This window comes from Aulostomus chinensis, chromosome 4 (assembly GCF_037954235.1).
Source record: "Aulostomus chinensis isolate RoL2024-O1b breed Wild chromosome 4, RoL_Achi_v1.0, whole genome shotgun sequence".
Classification (NCBI taxonomy): Eukaryota; Metazoa; Chordata; class Actinopteri; order Syngnathiformes; family Aulostomidae; genus Aulostomus; species Aulostomus chinensis.
This window is the reverse complement of record NC_141323.1, coordinates 19,647,630-19,668,352: the sequence shown is the minus strand read 5'-3', so window position 1 is coordinate 19,668,352 and position 20,723 is coordinate 19,647,630. Positions and strand designations below refer to the sequence as shown.

Genomic DNA, 20,723 nt, shown 5'->3' with positions numbered 1-20,723 from the left:
AGGAGAGAGAAATCAACGCCCACACGGGACAGCGTTTCTGCTCTTCTCTTTTTCACTAATTGCTGCAGTGATTAGTTTAGCTACATCTGCCTAATGGTTTGATATTTGCTCTACCTAAACACAGCAACTTTAGAGTAGCAAAGGGTTCTGGTTCATGACAGCTCGCTCCCCACTTGCTCTGCTTGTCAAGTCTGAATGGATGCAAGCGGATGTAAATTTAATGTCAGCTTTCATCTCCCCAAATGTTGCTGTGCGGCTGATAGTGCCATCAAGGCACTTGCCGGGCCAAAGCCCCACGCTCTGAGACCAGTAACTGAGGTGAAAGCTCACTGACCAAATCCCTCAGAGATAATGTCACGCATTGTTTCATTTTTCTTGAATTTCCAGTCTAGCACCACACCACAGGGAAGAGTAACAATTTCTGTAAAGCCCACCATGTTAACATACCATCCCTACATTTAGCACGCAAACACATCAAATAAATCTTTTTTGAGTTTATTATCCAAGTTGAACATTTTCAGACTAACTTTAAGTCCATTGAGGCAAACAGGGAATTGCATATAGAATTACATAGTGAACCATGTTCTTTAAGGCAGCAATCCACTCCGGATAAGATTCAGGATGCGAGAGAGAGGAGTGGTCAATATCAGTTCTTAAGGTCAGTGCATCAATAAAAAGTACAGAAAGAGCTCACATCATTTGTTGCTCGTGTCTCATCTCACTGTGTCACAGCATGGGAAGGACAACTGCAGGAGAACGGTGCACGTGTTTGTACAGACGCAATACCTCTTTAGGTTGAATTCCACAGACAGAAGACAGGGATGCTGTCAGGGGAAAATATGGTATCTCAACACAGATGTGTCAGGAATAAATGCATCATTATACGGTTTAAAAGTGATTGTGTTTACGCTCCAAGAAACAAAAGGGCGCACTCCCACGAGTCATTTTTTTGCATCCTGTCTAGACACACAAGAGTGTTCCTAATATTTTGCACAAGGGAGAGAGAGAGCGCACACTTCCACCAAATCATTCCACCTTCTTTCTGAACAACTCCAAAATCTACTTGACTGTTTCTCAACCTGAGCTTCATCATTCTACCAACCTAATAATAATTCTACCAAACCCACCCCTAACTTTTTGAGTTTTCCTGCGAACAGACAACCTTGTCTGAGATCAAAAAAATAAGGTTGAACAAAAAAATAGCAGGAACACCTTCCAGTATATAACAGAACCCTACGGTAGGAGGACAATGATTCCAAATCTATCTTAAGGCACTTTTAAGGTAGTATTATTAAGGAAAATTGGCATATTGTATAAAATATGATTATAAAAACCTTCCCAAATACTCAATATTCAAAAAAAAAAAAACATAAAATACACTATGCTGAACTATGACACATTTATAGAAAAAATACAATCAGGTCATTTAAACTCATAAATATAACAACAACAAAAAAACCCAAAAGTGATGACATGTGCTCAGTATTGTAAGCGGCGTGACATTTGCTCAAAGGTTCTGTAAATTATATCCTCATTAATTTGCATTAATTATCAGCATAATACATAACCTCAAGAAAACGTGATGCAGTGGCACCTTTAGGTGGGCAAAACGTGTGTGTGCATGTGTTATCGCATTATTCTTTTATCAATCATTTCCTTAATTAAAAGGTGTTTCTCATGTAAAACCGTGTCTCAAATCCAGTTAGAAGGGGCATGGTCTACATGAGCAAATGATTATAGGCCAGGGGACAAAAAGGCAAAAATGTAAATTTTTACTCCTCTTATGCACTGCTCTTTAGGGTGGATGATCCACAAAATAGGAGATCAAAAATGAAGCGATTCTTACAAATATATGAACAAATATACCTCTCAAACCCAAGGAACCGGTAATAAAGGATACCTTCAACAAAAGCCTGATACCCTGGTAACGCTTGAGGAAATACGCGATACACTAGACACTTTGTACCCCAAATAATACAAAACAAAACAAGTACACTAACATCCCAGCACGTCTATGAGTGCACCAGTTTAATGCCCTGCCCAGTGTCCAGGACAGCAGGAGGGAACCAAGCTAGCTTACATCTCCTGAAGCAGCGCAAACACATGCTACAAAACCAGAACAGGTTCAGGCCACAGCACCAGTTGGACAGGTGAACCATTGGATATGTAACCTCAGGGAAATGAGTCTTCCAATGCTTGGCCACATCACTTCCTGTTGGCACATGAAGCGTGTAGTCGCTCCAGCGTTTGGACACACCATAGATAGCCGTTACTGTCCTTCCCTTCTCGGACCACTGGGTGTCACTGTCCGGGTTGCAGTTGAACTCCACCCATTCGGCTGTGAAGTCCCCGAGTAAGGGAATGTCTCCTGCCTCCAGGTCACTGGTGATACAGAGTTCGGCTGCCTGCACGGCTACATGGATACTCTCCACCCTACGCGCCTCTTTGACCCAGTGGAGGGAGTTCTCGGTGTCCAGGACAAGGATAAGTCGAGAACAGTGACCAGCGTTCTTCTCCTGCCACAACTCCAGCAGCTGGGCCAGACGGAAGCTCTCACCTCCTGCACCAGTACAGAGTGACAAAGAGGATGAGAAGAGATACATGGTTGAGAGATAAACAGAAAACAGAGAAAAACAGATAGTGATTTTGGAAAATAAAAATATAGACAGTTATTTAGTCACCACTGGTCCAATGTCTCGTTCAAGGACATCGCAACAGGATACCGGGCTCTTGATGAATAGACTCTCACTTGCAGTCCTGTCCATCTGAATGCTGTCACTCCAACCACATCGGCTATTGCGCTTTGCAGGTATATAGCAGTTCAGAAGTTATCCGACCTGGCTAACCCTTTCGGATGTGTTTAAATATCTTAGCAGGATACTTTGATGTCCAATAAAAAAAATTACAAAAATCAGTAGAGCCTAGCAGGTAAAAAAGTAACATCATAACCTTGTTTTTTGAAAGGAATGGTTAAAAAGTACACATTGGTGCGATCCACTACACCTGAATGCTCTGTATTTTCTGAATTATTGGACTATTCTTATTAATTACTGTTACTTATGAATTCTGCTTGTTTATCATGACAATTATTATTATTATTATAATCATCGCTATCATTATGATTTGTGCATAATGTACATTTATCTTTAGATGTTAGTTGTGGGTCAGGCTATTTAAAAAGAACCGAAATTGGACGTGTGTATTCTTTTACTGTGAATATTTGTGACTATTGTGAGAACATTTTAATTCTACACCTTATTCTGCAAAATCAGAACACAGAATCCGATCCGCTAAAGAGTGTTTGATCATCTGGGAAACTTTATATCTGGATCAGTACGAGCCAATCAAATGTTTTCATAAAAAAAAATAACAGGACGAAAGTAAGATTGATTTCTTGATCCTGGATAGCAAAACATATGATTTCCTAATCCTAACCATCCTGATTCTGAGTTTCGGAATGACTGAGATCACGTTACTGTTTTGTTTTGGTAAGATCACTTGGCCGTACGAACGTATTAGATCATGTTCAACAAGTCGATTCAGACTGAAATACTATTTCTTCCACGGATCACTTGATAATTTAGAATTTGACATCTTTAAACTGACTTGAAAACACCAAATGTTCCCACCTTTCCCAAATGTGTACGATCATCCACTGAAAATGTCTTAGCGCAGCCCTCAGAATGATGATAATGTTTTCCGTGTGGATCTTTCTCTTCATCTCCTTTGCTTCGGCACGCCGAGATAACGTGTCAAGTCATCTCTGAACAGAAGAGCTGACACACTGTTAACCTGCTGTGATTCTCATTTCTGTTGAGGGAACGCTTGTGTCGCGGCAGACTTTCACACAATCCTCTGTACTGGAACTGAACTTCTATGTGCTGTGTCCTTCACAGCAATTTTAACTCTTTTGATTCGTTTGTCCAATCTGTGCGAATCAGTCTCTAATTGACTGAAATGACGGGGAAGCCTGCAACACAAGATTACACGTGCCAGTTCAACTCGGATTCAACTCGCTGGTAATTGTTGCATGGTAATTAAATTGTGACAAATTGGACCAAACTCTTAAGGAGATAAAAAATGATTTTCATTTTACTTGCCACCTTTTTCATGACAATTTAAGGTGGATGTTTTCATGCTTTCGGTGTTAATTAACACAATTTATCTTGATGGAACTCTTTGACTCGAAGAGGAAACCATTAGAGACGAGAGTGAAACAGCAGAAACATTTTCCCGTTATCTCTATCAGCACTAAATATCAAGACCTATGGAGAGAGTGAGTGAGCAACGCCATGTGACACTTTTCCCACAATGTGTTGAAGCCCAACAGAGAGCAATGTTGAGCCAGAGGGAGTCTCAAGCTTATAATGATTTAAAAATTTGTCGCTTGAAACCCCTGGTTAACACAAAATATCGATCTGAAAACTCGTGTGCGTACCATATTTAATACCTCAAAAACTGAGCACGTGAGCAAAGCAGAGCAGCAGGAGTCCCAGCACAACCATTTATGAAGGAATCCACTCCGTCAGTTACTTCACTCACTCGGTATCACCTAAGATTTCACCCTGCTCCACCCAAATTGCTCAGTCAAAGAAACGAAAAAAAGCCGAAAGGCTGTGTTGTATTTTAACTTGAAGCTTAAACACGAACTCTGCTCTCTAAGTCAGGCATGCTGTCACCTCCTGGTTTGAGCAGAACCAGAGCGAAATTCAGCTGTTTGAAAAAACACGCTCCATTCAAAATGATCACACTCCACTCATATGCTCCAAGTTCCCATCCATCCATCCATCCATCCATTTTCTACCGCTTATCCCGTTAAGGGTCGCCGGGGGGGGGGGGGGGGTGGAGACTATCCCATCAGCCTTCAGGTGAGAGGCGGGGTTAACCCTGGACAAGTTGCCAGTCCATTGCAGGGCGCACAGCCACAGTCACGCCTATGGTAAAGTATCCCATTAGCCTAATCCCCTCTTGATGTCTTTGGACTGTGGGAGGAAGCTGGAGTACCAGAGAGAACCCACACAGGAACAGGGAGAACATGCAGACTCCACACAGAGAGATCCCGTGCTCGAGCCGGGGCCCGGACTGTTGTGTGTTGCTGTGAGGCGACGGTGCCGACCACTGCACCACCGTGCCGCCCCGTCTAAGTTCCCATGAAAGCTAAAAAATTGGCAGGTGCTCCAACTGCAATCCAATGTTGTTATCATAAAGAAACAAGTTTATTTTACTAGTATGAACATTGGTTTAAATGCCAATGCACCCAACCCTAATTCAAATGGCAATCAAGCAATTGTGTTAATTTCCTGAGTTAACAACAAAGAACGGCTCTCAACAGATCTTTGTAAGATTATACCTCTGATGAAGATTAATCTTGTTGTGGTCAAGTAATTCTTTAAAGTAATTCAAGAATTGTGACTTTGCAATTCCTATTATTACGTTTCACTTCAAAACTGAAGAAGAGGTTGAGAAATTTGCTTAAAATTTGCGACAAACTATCAACGCCAAATATAACTACTTTTAGCATGGAGTCCAAGAAGAAAAGAGGTCCTGATAATTTAGATCTCACCTGCGAGAGCCCAGGCCCCGGTGCTTTTGTGTGTGTGCCCACTGTAGAAAATCAGATAGGTGTCATGGCGTGGCCCGTCTTCCGTACGAAGCTCCATAAAGCTTCGAAGTTTGTTCTGCACAGCCTCCAATGTGACGCCGCTCGTGGAGTAGTCACAGCCGAACGTCTGGATCATGTGGTGAGAGAAGAGTCGCTGCACGTTGCTCAGCATGCCTGTGGAGCGCAGGTTCAGCTGCTGCACCTGCTCTGGTGGGAGCAGAGTGGGCTGGGCATCAGCGCTGGACAAGAGAGATGAGAGGACGTGAAAAGGTCATCAATGTGCATCTTTTTTTATATACTTGGGGGGGGGGGGACTCAAGTTAGGTGGCTTGTCAGAAGCATGGGTGGAGAAGAGAGATGAGCGCAAAACTGAGAAGAATAAGTGATAAGTTGATGGTTTGAAACACTGGGGTGGGGTAGCTGCCGGCATTAGTGGGGAGCCAGCAGACAGAGAGGAAAGGATGAGAAGAGATGGGGGGGGAGGGGGGGGCGGAGTGGTGGATCACCGCTGAAGGAAATCAAATTAGCCTCAGGGATGTAAAGAATAAAAGGGAAGTGAGATGGAAGAAAGAAAAGAAAGAAAGAAGAGGGATGGAGTGAGCCAGGTGACAAGAACTGAAAAACACAGTTGAGGGCAAAGGGATTTTATGAGTGTGGATACTTGTGTGTTCTGTCAGACAATAATGGCAGTTGGATGTGGTGCGCACACACAAACAAACTCAAGGCTGAAGGGTATTCATGGAGCCATTCATTTTCTTTCCATCTATGGACTTGATGCTATTCATGGCCAAGTGGATGCTAAATTCCCTCATGTACCCATCTTCATAACGGCACCATTATTCTCAGCCCTGTTCCACCACTAACACCAGCAACCTCACCTTGACAGGGGCAGGTGAAAGTTTATCAAATGGGCATGACACAGGATTGCTTTTCTTGGGTGGTGTTGCTTACGTAGACACCATTTATTCTAAGCTATTTTTTTCTTTGTCTCCTTTTCTGGAATCATACAAACATCTTTATTCATACTGGAGAGTAAATAAGCCTTCTATCAAGATGTAAAACACCTGAATCCGAGACATGACGTGCTGTAACCTCTGCATGGCTTGGCAAGCTCCCCGTTCATCTAAACCCATCTAATCTTTCCAAATCTCACGGAACCCAGAGGAGCGAAGGCTTGTAGTTTGAGATTCAGACCACATCTTACCCTGTAACACTCTCCTCTTTCATCTAAAAAAAAAAAAAAAAAAACAAAACCCTGTCCTTTTCTCCACAACTCCACCCTTCAAAATCCGCCCCCCCCCCCCTTTCTCCTCATCCTTGTGTACCTCACTGCTACTGTTTACAACCTCTCCTTGTGTTTCCTCCACTCCGCCCTACCCTCGCCTCCTCACCCCTATCATTCTAATCTCCCTGTGGGGCTCTTGTCATTGTGAAAACATGATCTGTAGCCATCAAACAGCCAATTATGCACTGCTGCATTCTCATCATGCTCGCAGTCCTCCCTATGGACGCTGCACATGCAGCCTCGCATACAGAACATCTGCAGCGCCAGTAGCACATTGGCCTGCTCCTAGAATTACCTACAGAGTTAAATACTAGTAAAGCTGGTCTCTGTTCAGATGGCTAACGATTAGGTGGAATATTCAGAGAGGAGTCATAAATATGTTTACGAGCTGAACATCTGTGGTGACCTGATTTCATAGGAAGGGCTGTTGGTATTGGAAATGCTTCTTTCTACCAAATGGCTAGCTGATATTGTTCAGTAGGAGACATGTCTGCATCATCAAAAGTAACTCCCCCCCCGCCCCCCCCTTTTTTTTTTTTAGTACTTGGCCAATTCAGTGGGGACTTTAAGCTACAGCAGCAGCAGGTAATGGCTAACTTCTCCAGCTGAACAACTTAGCATGCTACGGAGGGAACCCCAGAATGTTCCGTTTAGGGCCTGAATATTAGCAGCATATTTATGCGTAGTTATTGGCCTATTTATGCAGTTGGTTTTGTGTTAACTGAGAAGCGAGTTGCAAAGAGTGATCCTTTCTACCAGAGCCCATGATGGACAGGAGGGCTCACACATGTCACTCCTGTGTATTTATTTGGATAAATCTAACCGTTTACTCTAGCATAGCTGTGAGCAATTGCTGACAAGTAAATTAACTCCGGAGATCTCTTGTATAAAAGTGATGTTTCTCTTCATAAAACAGTTCAAATTCAAATTTCTTGAATAAGACTGTGATTTTTTACTGTGTTAAAATATACTGTTTACATATTTGTTTTCTTGCTAGCGGTCTTCCTCCTTTGTTCGCCCGAGGTATCACGGCTAGCTGGATACTATCACGCATGCATGAAAGAAGGAATTTGGATTACAATACACACGGGGAGAGGGCCTTAATTTCCACCCCTGACACCATTATTACAACATAGCTTTAGATTAAAAAAAAAATTCTTTCCTGCTATAGTAAAGTTTTATATCTTGTGTAGCATAAAAAAAAAAAAAAAAAAAACAGTTTCTCAAATGTACTCTCTTAAATTTTGGTATATTTGGGGGGGGGGATTTTTTCCCCCCTTTATTAGAGAGTAGAAGGATGACAGACAATGACAGGAGAGAAATGGATACAGATATATTACAGTCAGACTATAATCAGGAAGTTGCAGTTACATACTCAACGCATTAAACCGTTTGGCCACTATTTGGCACTTTCAGAAGTGTTAAATTTATAAAAAAATCCATCAAAATTTTCCTACATTTCATTGCTGGATGGTTGGTCAAAGGCTATGACAAATTTGGGTGCAACTGTGTTGCGGTTTGACATTTTATAGACTGAAATATCAATTGACTGATGAAAACTTCTGAGCCATCCAAGAGAGAAGTTTTCTGTGTTTTTGTCTATCTCAGTACCTGCAGAATGACGTAGGGATGACCAGAGCGTAGCCCACACAGGTTCCCCCAAGGCAGCTGCCCAGCTCGTGGAACATACTGTGGGTCAGAGACTCCAAAGGCAGCACCACCAACAGTATGCTGAGAAAAAGACCACAGGAAGGCTGCAAAGAGAGAGAAGAATCACTTTTGTGCGGCAAAAGCGATCAGATGCAGCTAAATGGTGGTGACACTTTGCTAGACAGTTGTACCCTACGGGACGGACACTGTTATCATCAGGCTAAGGCTTTTACAAAACCAACAGGAAGGTTGGCATATAACATAAACCATTTGAGCGACTACCTTTTCCGCTTCGGCGCTACTGTGACTGCACGTGGACTAGCATGGAGGGTTTGTTTTTAGCTTTTCAGGTGTCTGTGAATTCCAGACCTACATGGAGATGACCTGGATTATACTACACAATGCGCTTGAGAGTTTGTATGCAGATATTTTTTCGCACTTTAATGACTCCTGGGGCCACTAAGAGGCATTGCAGGATGGAGGAGGGAAAAAAAAAACCTGTTTTTGAACTGAGACACCTATTTGCAAGAACTCGGAAGGCTAAATGCACTTTTTAAATACTACACAGTGAAATGTTTTCCGTCAGTAATTCTAAAGAATTACACGACAATAATAATTCTGCCTTTTTTTTTTTTTAGGAACCATTCACATTATTTTTACATTTAAATGCTCTAGAGTAATTATTCAAACAAAGAATTGCATAATGGAACACACTAACACCTGTACCAAAATAAATGATACAATATGTTGACATTGCCTGGACCCCGTTCTTTAAATCTACTCCTGTGTGTTAAGTAGAACCAGCCCTCTAAATGTGATTCATACACTCACTAAACATTAAGTCATACCCCTTAAAAATTGAGCGTACTCTATGTTCTCCATAAGTAGTATAGGCAGAAAAGCATCAAACAATATAGTGGACTCTGCTGTAGAATTCAAAGTTTAAAAATTTCTAATAGATAGAGAATTATTGGCACACAGTCCAGAAGAATAGTGTCCGTGTGTGTTTTTGTGTGTGTGTGTGCGCGCGCGCGCTGCATTTAAAAGTGTGAGCTGACTTCAGACTAGAGATGCTGCTGTTATACAATGATGCATGGAAAAACAACTCAGTTTGTTCAAATTAGCTTTAAAAGGAAACACACTGGAAATTCTGAAACAGCGGAAAAAAAAAAAAAAATCACACACGCGAGCACTGACTGCTCCCACTTTCTAAAGCAGATTTGAAATTGGCTTCAACATTGTGCAGATCTCAAATTAGGACTCAGGCCCGTGAGACTCCTACAAGGTAAACGTCTAATAAGGCTAAATAAGTTATTGCTACTCTTTATGCAAGTAGATAGGGATATTAAAGTGCTAATTAAATCGGTTCCGCATGAGAGCTGAAGTGGCTCGGCTTGGGGAGCAACTACTAAGAGCGCACTGCCACTAACATCTCTCTCCAGAATTTGGAACATCAATGTTTGATATGTTTATGTGGTTCTTGTCATGAATCTCATTGTGATGGTAGGAGAAAGAAGTCCGACCTGCTAAATGCACTTCAAAAGGTTTCTAAATGGGCCAAGATTTAACAAGTGTAACAGTGCTGACGGGTGGAACGATAATCACAATAATAACTTTGTAGAAATATGACAGACTGAACAGTTGACAATATCCATGTTTAATGAGGATGAAGGGGCCATATTATGCCCATTTCTTCTTTTCAATTTTGTAATTTTGGTGGTTTCTTTACCATTATTAGCATGTATTTATGGTCAAAATGCTCTTTTACAGCACTTTAAGTAATGACCATGAATTGAGTTCACCTACAGATACATCCTGAAATGGAATTCACCCTCCTGACAGAGCACGCAAAAAGAAAGATCCAGCCAAGGGTGGTGACAATTTCAACACTTGTGATGCATTGTGAGGCTCACACCCAAATGACTGGGTTTTCTTACATCATCCTTGTGTTAGGAGACACATCAGAGATCCAAATAAAAATACAAACACTGGCAAAAGTGATGTTTTTAATTATATGGCCCTTTTACTCTTTTATTTTTTGAGCAGATTTCTACAGTTGAAGTAACAGCAACTCATTTGTATCGCCTACCTGCCAGGAAACCGCCCCCAGTATGACTGTGGATACCAGACAAAAGAACACCAGGCGTTCCGAAATGAGGCAGAAGTGTCGAATGCCCCTCGAGGCCATGACTTGTTCCAGACTCCGACGACTAGATCGCTGGGCCCGCCAGGCTTTCTGACACTCACTCAGCTTGGTGTGGAAGCCCCATATGGTGATCAATAGAATTATGTGGCAGATGGACCAGAACAGGCCAAACAGACAGAAGCCTGGGATCACCAAATACCACAGCTCCAAGTAGCTCAGCTAGGCAAGACATGAGAAAAGTGTTATGAAACACAGCCTTGACACATGTAAATATGAAACAAGCCCTGTTTTTCAGGTTACAAGTATGACAAAATAACCGAGAGTCGCAATGAACCCACATACAATAAACATCTCACATACATTGTTCACAAAATGCCACTAGGGTTACCTTTAAGGCAGCCAGGACAAAGAAGGTCAGCTCAATCAGACACAGAGGTAACATGGACAGCCGTCTCCACACCTTCCCCAGGGAGAGCACTGGCATCCAGCGCTCACTGGGTCCCAGTCCACTGAAATACACATCCAGCACAGGCTCACACAGCTGCCTGCCCAGGTAACAACCGAAGGCATAAGGGTTTGCTGTTATGTGTAAGGCACGGAAAAACACGAGGGAGGTAACTAAGGCAAAACTAATTAGGTTGGGGACAGCAAGGAGGGACTTCATCCTTAGGTCCACAATGAGAGCACCCAGGGCCACCACCAAGCCCATTATGGCCACTGATGTGGAAAGAAGCATAGCAGTGCTGGCGATGCCAAATCCCAGGAGCTCCAGGAGCTCCGATGATGTTAACAATACAGGTTTGTGACGGATGGCTCCACATATTCTCTCAGTTGCAGCCCATACTGTTTTCATGACCACACTGGCCAAGAGGAGATAGTTAGCAACGACTTCTTTGACATTTGAATCCAAGGCTGGGCTGTTGAGGAAGCACAGGAGACCAAGCAAAAAGCCAAACCACAGATGGAACAAGCTGTTGCTGGCTTGCTCCATGGCGAAGTAGTAATGGAGGATGCTGGCTATTCCCAGGACAAAAAGACCTAAGATGAAGATGACCAGGATCATAGGTTCGCTTGTCACCTCCCAGCGTACGTACATGCCAACGCATACTGCCACAAGGAGGTTGACGCTGGACAGATAACCTAGGCAACGTACTGACGTAAACATGTCCACCTCCTTGGGTCCATCAACAATCAGCTCTTCCTCTTCCTGAGCCATGACTGATAGCAACTGATCCAAATGCTGCTGAGGATTCTGGCTGCCAGTTTGCTCCAGTTAACCTCTATGGATGTCCAGAGCCTCTTGGTCACCATGTAAAATCAGCCCCTGTGAACAATTTAGAATACTATGTTAACAGTCTGTCTTTAAACATAGATAAAGCAATCAAAAAGCATACGAGTTATGCTTATGATTACTTGCTCAGACAAACTAAAACACAGTTAGTGTTACCATTATTGTCGATCTATAACAATTATATATACCTGTATGTACTAGCCATAGCATGGCAGATTTTCAACAAAACTAAACAGTGACTCTGGGCCTACTGTCAGCTTTTGAGGATGTGGCACTGCAGCAGAGAATTTTGCTAACATCGCGTTAGCCTCCCTTCTGACCAGACGTAACAGTAAGCTACCCGTGGTTTCACGATCCAATGTTGTCTTTTTAAATGTACACGAAAGTAGTAGCCTCTAAATATATGCCCATGTAAAAATCGAGATCATAAATGTAGCTAACGTAGGTACAATTAAAATATTGCTTACATGCTGTTTGTTTAGATGACAGCAACGCTGCTTCCGGATTCTATACTACGGCATCTCACAACGGTCAAAATAGACAATGCTTCGTCTTTCATGACAAGTCGGTAAAGCGCAGCTCTTCCAACACAGACCTGCTCAAACCCAGACTAGTTTTCTTCTGTCTAGCAATCACATCAGTCACCTCTCGAGTAGCAATAGCTGATTCAATGTTAATATAAAAATACATAACTCTATATCACAGTGAAAACTTACTGTTAAGCCCAGTGTCATTACATCTTCAGAAAAAGATTATGTCTCCATTTTACTATCGTCACGATATTATCAATATCTGACAAGGTCTGACTGATCCAACACATAGGTATCCTTAAGAAGGTGCTAATATACATTGTTAATTCGGAATATACTGTGTATATTTCCTTTTTCAAAGACTATAATTCAAAGAGCATTTATCAGCAGATAAAAATGTCACGTTGAGATGAAGCACGTGACCGAATCTAAAGTAGACCTTTGTTTTGATAGGTGATAAAAGTATAAATCTTGAAAATGCAAAACAACAACAACAACAACAATTGTAGTAGGATAAATAAAGATAAATCAAAGAAAGGACCAACTCTATGCAAAATTTCAACAAGCTGAAATTCTTCATTATATAGAGAAAAACAGCTCACGTTTGGAGACACTTTATTTATCAGGTATGATGTCTGAGGACAGCTGGTTACATGCACACAGACACACACATGTTGAAAAGGAACTAAAGGAATTCACAAAGATGTATCAATCACAAATAAAAGTGGACAACACAAAAGTAAAACTTGATAATCAAATTCTGCTAAACTTCTAAGTGTACTACCGTATTTTCTCCAACAACAGGTTAGCAAACTTGGCAGATCTCACCCAAGTGCCTCAGATTTTGATTATCATTTTATGTCATTTTTGCATGTTGGAGGACAGTAACTTCAGAGTTTTGAGTACAATAGAACCCACCATTAAACATTATTATGCTTTCAAGTCATTATAACATGCTTTAATTCTTATAATCTCTGAACAAACATACCTTGTATTTTTTTCACAGAGGAAAAAGTATTTCTCCATTCATCCATTTTCTACTGCTCATCCTGTTAAGGGTCGCGGTGGGGGGGGGCAATTTAGTGTATCCAATTAACCTAGTCCCCACTTGCACGTGGCCAAGCCGAAGAACCCAGAGAGAACCCGTGGAGAACATGCAAACTCCACACAGAAAGATCCCGTGCCTGAGCTGGGGCTCGAACTTGGAACCTTCTTGCTGTGAGGCAACAGTGCTGACCACTGCACCACCGTGCCACCCAAATACTACCACCCCTTACACTTAATACTAATATTAATTTCAATTAATTAAAATGTCTAGTGTATCTTTAATCAGTTACTTTGAGCAATAGAACTTCTTGGGCCTACTTACACGAATGTTAAATTTGATTATTCTGAAATGTGTCGTTTAAAAACATGAAGGGCTACATGAAACTGACTTGAGACAAATTTGAGGACTTGAGGACTTTGCCTAACTGATAAAAGACTAGACTTGATGTTGACTTGCTAGTCATGACCTCAGACTTTATCTGACTTAAACGTCTGATGATATCAAGATATTGAGAATTTTGCGTTTGATTTTGACATGTGATTTTCTGGTATGAGTGCAATCTGCACAAAAATAGCAACCTAGTAGGATGTGGCAGACCAGCAGAGGGCCAGAGGCCAATGCACACGCTAGTATTGATGGGGTGGCTACTCCAAAAATATCTGTAAAATGAAAGCAGGCCTATATTGAAATTCCCCTTTAAAGCATTTACTTGCTTCAATCATACTATGTCTGCCACAGAATTCTGTGTATCATAGGTTATATAGACCAAGATAAACCCATTGGCCTCTGGGATAGGAAGCCTATCTGCTGCATTACTGAGGAGAAGCCTGTTAAAAGGTTTATTTAGGATTTTCTACTGATGGAATTGTAACGATCAGGGGAACATGAAGAGGCAGGCTTACTCACTGCCCTCAGGGTATGCTAAAACAACTCTATGCATGCATGTGTGTGCATTTTTATGCCTGTTTTTATGTTTGTGTGTCTGAGCAAGCTGCTTTGATCGCAGGATGACAGGCGCAACCGGAAATACTCAGTCCTTTAGCCCCTCAGTTTTCTTAAGCATACGACCCTATTTTTATACAATGTTTACAGCTGTGAATTAAACGTAAACAATAAAATGTAGGATATATTTGTCCTCAGCATGAAATGTCAACATACAATTGACCAAAACTGACATCTTTGCCAAGCAATACTAAAAAGGGACAGGAATAGCCTAGGATGCTATGTTGGCTTTCAAAATTCATGTTGCACTGTTACAAATTATGGAATTTTGGCTGTTGCACACATAGTTCAAGTTGTTGAATGACTCCAACATCTCTGAGTATTTCATCGTTCAGTACAGTTTGTTCTCACACAAATCCAAGCAAATCAAAATGCAACAGAACAAACCACATTTGGCAGCCGTAAGGCACATAGCAACTGCTCATAAACCCAGAGAAGGAGAACATGAGAATGTTCACTCTGTTTATTGGTGAATTGTTTCTTGGGCAAAGTAAAAGAGTAACTACAGGTAGAAGGTCCTGTGTTTGGACTAGTGCAAATTTCTACTGCTTTTTTTTCCCTGCACAAACCGCAACAGTTGACTCTCTTACCTATCCGAAAACGCAAGAACACGGACACACAAGAGTTCTTTTGGAAGCCAACCTTGTTTGGTTCGCTTTTGATGTTCACCATAGTGGGATGGCTGGGTTCACACATGCCCAAACAAGTCACACTCAGGCTGTTTTTCATCTTGATATGACACTTTTGGATTAAACAAGGCAGATGTGGAAATACACTCAAGCCTTTGTAGAGGGCACACATACAGTATTTAGAATATGACTGCATGATGAAATTGAGCGCAAAGATCTATGTTCACAATCAAACCAATATATCTCTATTTTCATGAAAGGAACAATAGACAATATTGGGAAAACAAATAGTTAAATAAAACATCCACGGAATTTTTTTTTTCGAAAAATGCAGAATTTAATGAAAAAATATTATGATGGTGAAATAATTATTTACAATATCAATATTCCAGCAAGTTTGCCGACAAACCGCGAAGGATCTCTGGGCCAAAAGCAGGAGCTGCAGCATGGTGACTATGTGTCGTCACTGAACGCAGGAGCCAGTCAACCAGACAAATGGCTGACAAAAATAAATCTTCACTCTGTTATCCATCTCAGATACAAACAAAGGAGCAAGACAAGTGTTATCAACATCACGAAATGTATTGCAATGAGAAAGACCACAGGAATTGTCTGCCTCACCGCTTAACGCTTTTCCAACTCTGACCATACGTGGTTTGTTGTGTCTAGCAACCAGAAGAATAGCTTCGTGCGGCAAGACTGACCATTACACCTTGAAGTTAAAGATTTGATGACATCACGCTCTCACAAGATGTTAGGGTAGACTTTCATCATCATTGTGAGACAGATTCTCTTTGAGAAACTGGATGACATAAAGTCATTAGAGCTCCTGTTAATCTACTCTTTAATTCATTACATCCATTTATTTCTGGATAAAGAACAAGGTAGATAATACAATGAAGGAGTCACCACATTTATTTAATTAGCGCCTTAATGTTGCATTCATGTATAATTAAAGAATCTGGTGATGAAATCATCTTCCAGATCTGTAGTGTGTGCTGGTTGGGTATAATGAGGCATCTCTAAGGAGGGCAATACCACAGCCTGATCAGAGCTCGTGAGGTGAAAACATGTTATCATCTCCTGAAGGTTAAAGTGCTAAAAGATCTTCAAAAACACACATGGAGAGAGGCAGAGGAGAGAATGAAAACGAGAGAGATTTTAAATGAGGGTTACACGAGGATAGCAAAGAGTGAGAGAGAGCGGAGAGGAATATAGGAAATGAAAGGAGACAGGCTCATCTGAATTATGCAGAGGGTACCTTCATTCTAATGTCAGACACACCTCCACATCACCTGCATGTGCCTGACTACCAAATGTACTGCTGCACAGAAACGGACACACACACACACACACACACACACACACACACACACACACACACACACACACACACACACAGATTTACCTTAATTACTCAGAGACATTGGTGTTCAAGTCAGTAATCAGTTGTCTGCAAATACGGGATGATCATGACTAAAATGAAACAACACTAAATTCAGACACTTCAGCTTCAAGGTCGCACACAAAAAATAAATCATCCCAATCACCACATCTTCAGTTTTTACTTAATTACATAATGGGTACATTGCTTCCCGCATACCCAAGGACTTGCAGTGGAGGTACAGTTTTTCACTGTAACACTGGACCCAGGGAGGGGACTAAAGGGCAGGGAATATTTAGCTCCCCTTAGCCACCATCTACAAACAACAGCAAAACTGTACAAACACACCAGTTTACCAACTCAAGTTCATCATCTGAATCGGAGAATTGAGCTGTATTCTCAGGATAACTAAAGCATGGAAAACACGGCTTTGTATTCACAGGAGACAAATCAATAGGCCCTGTATTACCTGGTATTAACATGTACCTGACTAAAAGTGTGAACACACTCAGGACACACAGAGATGGTATGACTCGAGGCTGGATTGCATCCAAAGTGCCCGATGTTTGGTTATCAAAACACAAAGTAGTAATAAATAAAATGTTGTGATGGGTATAAAACTGCCATCTGCTCTAAACTAGTTTGGAGTTTAGTGCATCAGAGAGGCCTTGGCCTGATTTGAATCCAATCCCTGCCATTTAGAACGCCTGTGACGGGTGGAGTACTAGCCTTAATGGACGGTCCCATTCAGCTGATCAGCGCAACAAAACGTGACACCAAATTTGAAAAAAACATTTTTTTTCCTCCAAGAAACTCTGCTTGCGCATCCACTTGTTCTTATTTAATTGCTGTAAATCAGCATATTTCCACAATCACTGAACTGCCAGCTTGTTTGTTCTCCTAACTGTAGCTCTTGTTTGATGGTGTTCTCTACTACGCTCTTTTTCCAGCAGTGGTATAAATTCAACATCATCAAGTATGAGAACTAGAAGAACTACATAACTCTGACTTTCTGAATTATAATAGAGGTTCTAGGGATATCTGTCACCCCAAATTCCTGGCACCTATATCTTACTGCTTGAATTGTTCACTGCCAAAATTTATAGAGCTGGGATCGCTGCCTTGGAAAAGAGGGCATATGAGGCAGAGCATGTGTGAGGTGGACTTGTCTGGTTTTGGATTCATCTGGACCATCATTCTTGGACGTTGTGATGTGATGGGGACCAAGCAATAATTACGATAATTAAATTATTAAATTAAATGGCGTATATAAAAATGTGGTGGTGCAGTGGTTAGCACTGTGGCCTCACAGCAAGAAGGTGCCAGGTTCGAACCCCGGCTCGGGCACGGGGATCTTTCAGTGTGGAGTCTGCATGTTCTCCCTGTTCCTGTGTGGGTTCTCTCTGGTACTCCAGCTTCCTCCCACAGTCCAAAGACATCAAGAGGGGACGAGGCTGATTGATACTCTAAATTGACCGTAGGTGTGAATGTGACTGTGAATGGTTGTCTGTCTCTATGTGTTGGCCCTGCGATGGACTGCCGACCCGTCCAGGGTGAACCCCGCCTCTCGCCCAAAGGCTGCTGTGATAGGCTTTAGCCCCCAACCCCCCACCCCCGTGACCCTTAACAAGATAAGTGGTAGAAAATGGATGGATGGATATAAAAATGTTGCCACCTTTTCCTAAAATAGGGCTAGCTGTGTGGTGTGGTTTAGAAAATCTGACACAAGCTCCATAGGGGTGTTACAAAACAAGATTCACTTGCTATGCGTTTGGGCTGTAAGACTACACTTGGGATAGGTCACATTTTATGAACAATTGGAACACAAATGTGTCTCAAGCACAATCATGTACAGCAGCACGTCATTTATCTTCTTATGGCGCGTCTGATCATTTTTCTATGGTTCAAGGAGAAAGGGACATAAACGGCACAAAGCAGCTGTGGGAGCCATTTAATTATACACTCACTGTAGCAGTGCGGATTTCAGTTCAAAGGAATCCAGATACTGTACAGCTAACTTTATATAAGTCATTTATAAATAGGTTGTAGAGAGTGCACTGGTTCGCTAGCAAATTGCAAGAGAACATCTCACACCGCTCACTGGGTAGGTTACAGGGTATTTCAGCATCCTCATGCTGCCGCAGTGGAAGACACAGGTGTGGGCCTTGACCACCAGGAACGGTCGGTTCGATCAGAGTTTCATCTTCAGCCAAATCAGTGCAATAGAGTGGTTCACCAAGAGTGGATGTTGGAAGCAGACGGCATCAGAAACTGAAATCAAAAGATGTATGTGGTTAGTACATTCATCAAGGCTGAAATGAAAAACCTCGAGATTTGAAATCGAGAAAAAGAAAAGGCTGGGAAAGTTGACAAGGGAGAGAACATGGAATATAGGGCCACAAGATAAGATGCTCGACTTTTGTCTCTCCTTTTCAAGAAGAAAATGTCCTTTCCCGATGAACAGATTCGGAGCATCTTGTTGGAGTCTAGTGTCAAAGAGGAGGGAGACAAGGAGAGAATATGAACTAGGAGAAATCTTTAAAATCTCAGGATATGATAATAGCTTTCATCCTTCCTGTCTTACATCCCTGACATCAATATTCATAACAGCCTGGGACTTTATTTTTCTGTTTTTTTTGCTGGACAGCCTGTATTGCACAGCAAGAATGCAAAAAATGTATCCCTTTTCCTGATTGAGGCTGACGGAACTGAAATCCACCACTCGCAATCATGTACGGCTCAAAAGGAAAGCCATCTTTTTCGGACAAGGCTGCCAAGACACGTCATTTCGCAGTGGATTGGCTCGACCAAATGACATGCCGCTTTATCTCCTGTTAACAGACATGACGATGATGTTGGTGACGATAACGAACAGAAATGAACCCTCATGTCATATTGAATGAAAAAAATAGTGGAAAAAGTTCAAACTCATGCCACTTTAAGAAGGGTAGAGTTTGTTATGAAAAGAAAACCAAGACTCTGTTGACATTTCTCAGTTTGATAGTAGCTGTTACCTGAAACTATACTCTCAGTCTCTCCGTGGGCATGAACTTTGAAAAGAATCACAAATGGGGGGGGGGGGGGGGGGGGGGGAGACCACTTTACAAAACTAATGTATTCCTTTGCCTGAGAACCCTGAGGGAAGGGACAATGACTTTTTAATAACCTGACCAGTTCAGTTTCATTGAGCTGTGACGATGAAAAGTCTGATTCATTAATTGCGCTGACAGGGGGGAAAATTAGGATTCAAATAATTAATCTGTTTGTGCCATTGTCGGAAATGCTGTACTCTCCCTTAAAGTCTACCGCACACCTCCACCGAATGAATTTTCATTCATTGATTAACGTTGCTGATGATAATAGCATTGTTCATTAAACACCCACTTTTGCAAATGAGGGATTTGACTTCTATCTCCATTGCAGAGCTTTAGTGCTCGTCCTGTAATTGGCCTGGATTAGTCATCGGTTTGTCAAGAGTGAACACAGTTAAGTTGCACTTGCCTCCCCTTGCCAGATGGATCTGAGATAAAGATTTGGTCACTTGATTTTTTTCCACTCAGTTCTACAGAGTGCCCACGCCAGCTCAAAATGGGCTCGTCGAGGAAACCATGCCAGAGATTGGGCCAGCGCTCAGGAGTCTTGCTGTGCTTTCTCAGGTTTAACAAATCAGCATCTGTTGGCCAGTCTCCCTGCCAAAAACCCACTGACTCCAACCTGGAAAAGAGAGAGAGAGAGAGAGGGGGAATGAAGGGGCTGGGAGATGGTGAGGAATGCTGAGATGTTAATCGTTGAAGTTTAGGGTACGGCATAAAAATGAGCTGAAGTGCCATTTTGCCTGACATTCCTGTTTTTTGCCTTTAGCCATGACAGCACAGCACCGATGTTCGTCCATTACTCTGGTCCAAACAAAAGGATGAATCTAGTTAACCCCGTGAACCTCTGGAGTTCAATATTGTAAGTTGTACAGCAGTAACGATCGCCACTGATATCAGGGAGTCTGGCCGAATAAATTCGACTGATGAAACTAGATTGTGAGGTGATTTTGAAGTCCTAGCATGCAACCCTGTTTTAAGATGCATTGTGTTGAAAACATAGTTGTCTAAACTCACTCTTGAAAAAATGATTACGTCAGGTATAACATTTTGTTAGGCATATT

General features: G+C 41.9%; 1 protein-coding gene across 2 annotated transcripts; it reads right to left on the bottom strand.

Moving 5' to 3' along the window:
- Window positions 1-507: 507 nt before the first annotated feature.
- On the bottom strand, window positions 508-12,494 carry tmem168a (transmembrane protein 168a). 2 transcript variants are annotated; one of them, XM_086202279.1, is made up of 6 exons: window positions 12,442-12,494; window positions 11,072-12,007; window positions 10,627-10,902; window positions 8,499-8,641; window positions 5,564-5,841; window positions 508-2,560 (listed from the first exon to the last, which is right to left on the bottom strand). In XM_086202279.1, the coding sequence occupies exons 2-6, from the start codon at window positions 11,897-11,899 to the stop codon at window positions 2,013-2,015; spliced, it is 2,073 nt and encodes a 690-aa protein (XP_086058405.1). In that variant the 5' UTR covers window positions 11,900-12,007; window positions 12,442-12,494; the 3' UTR covers window positions 508-2,012. The 2 variants fall into 2 exon arrangements, with proteins under 2 accessions (XP_086058405.1, XP_086058406.1); XM_086202280.1 differs by lacking the exon at window positions 12,442-12,494 and adding an exon at window positions 12,163-12,417.
- Between the last annotated feature and the right edge of the window lie 8,229 nt (window positions 12,495-20,723).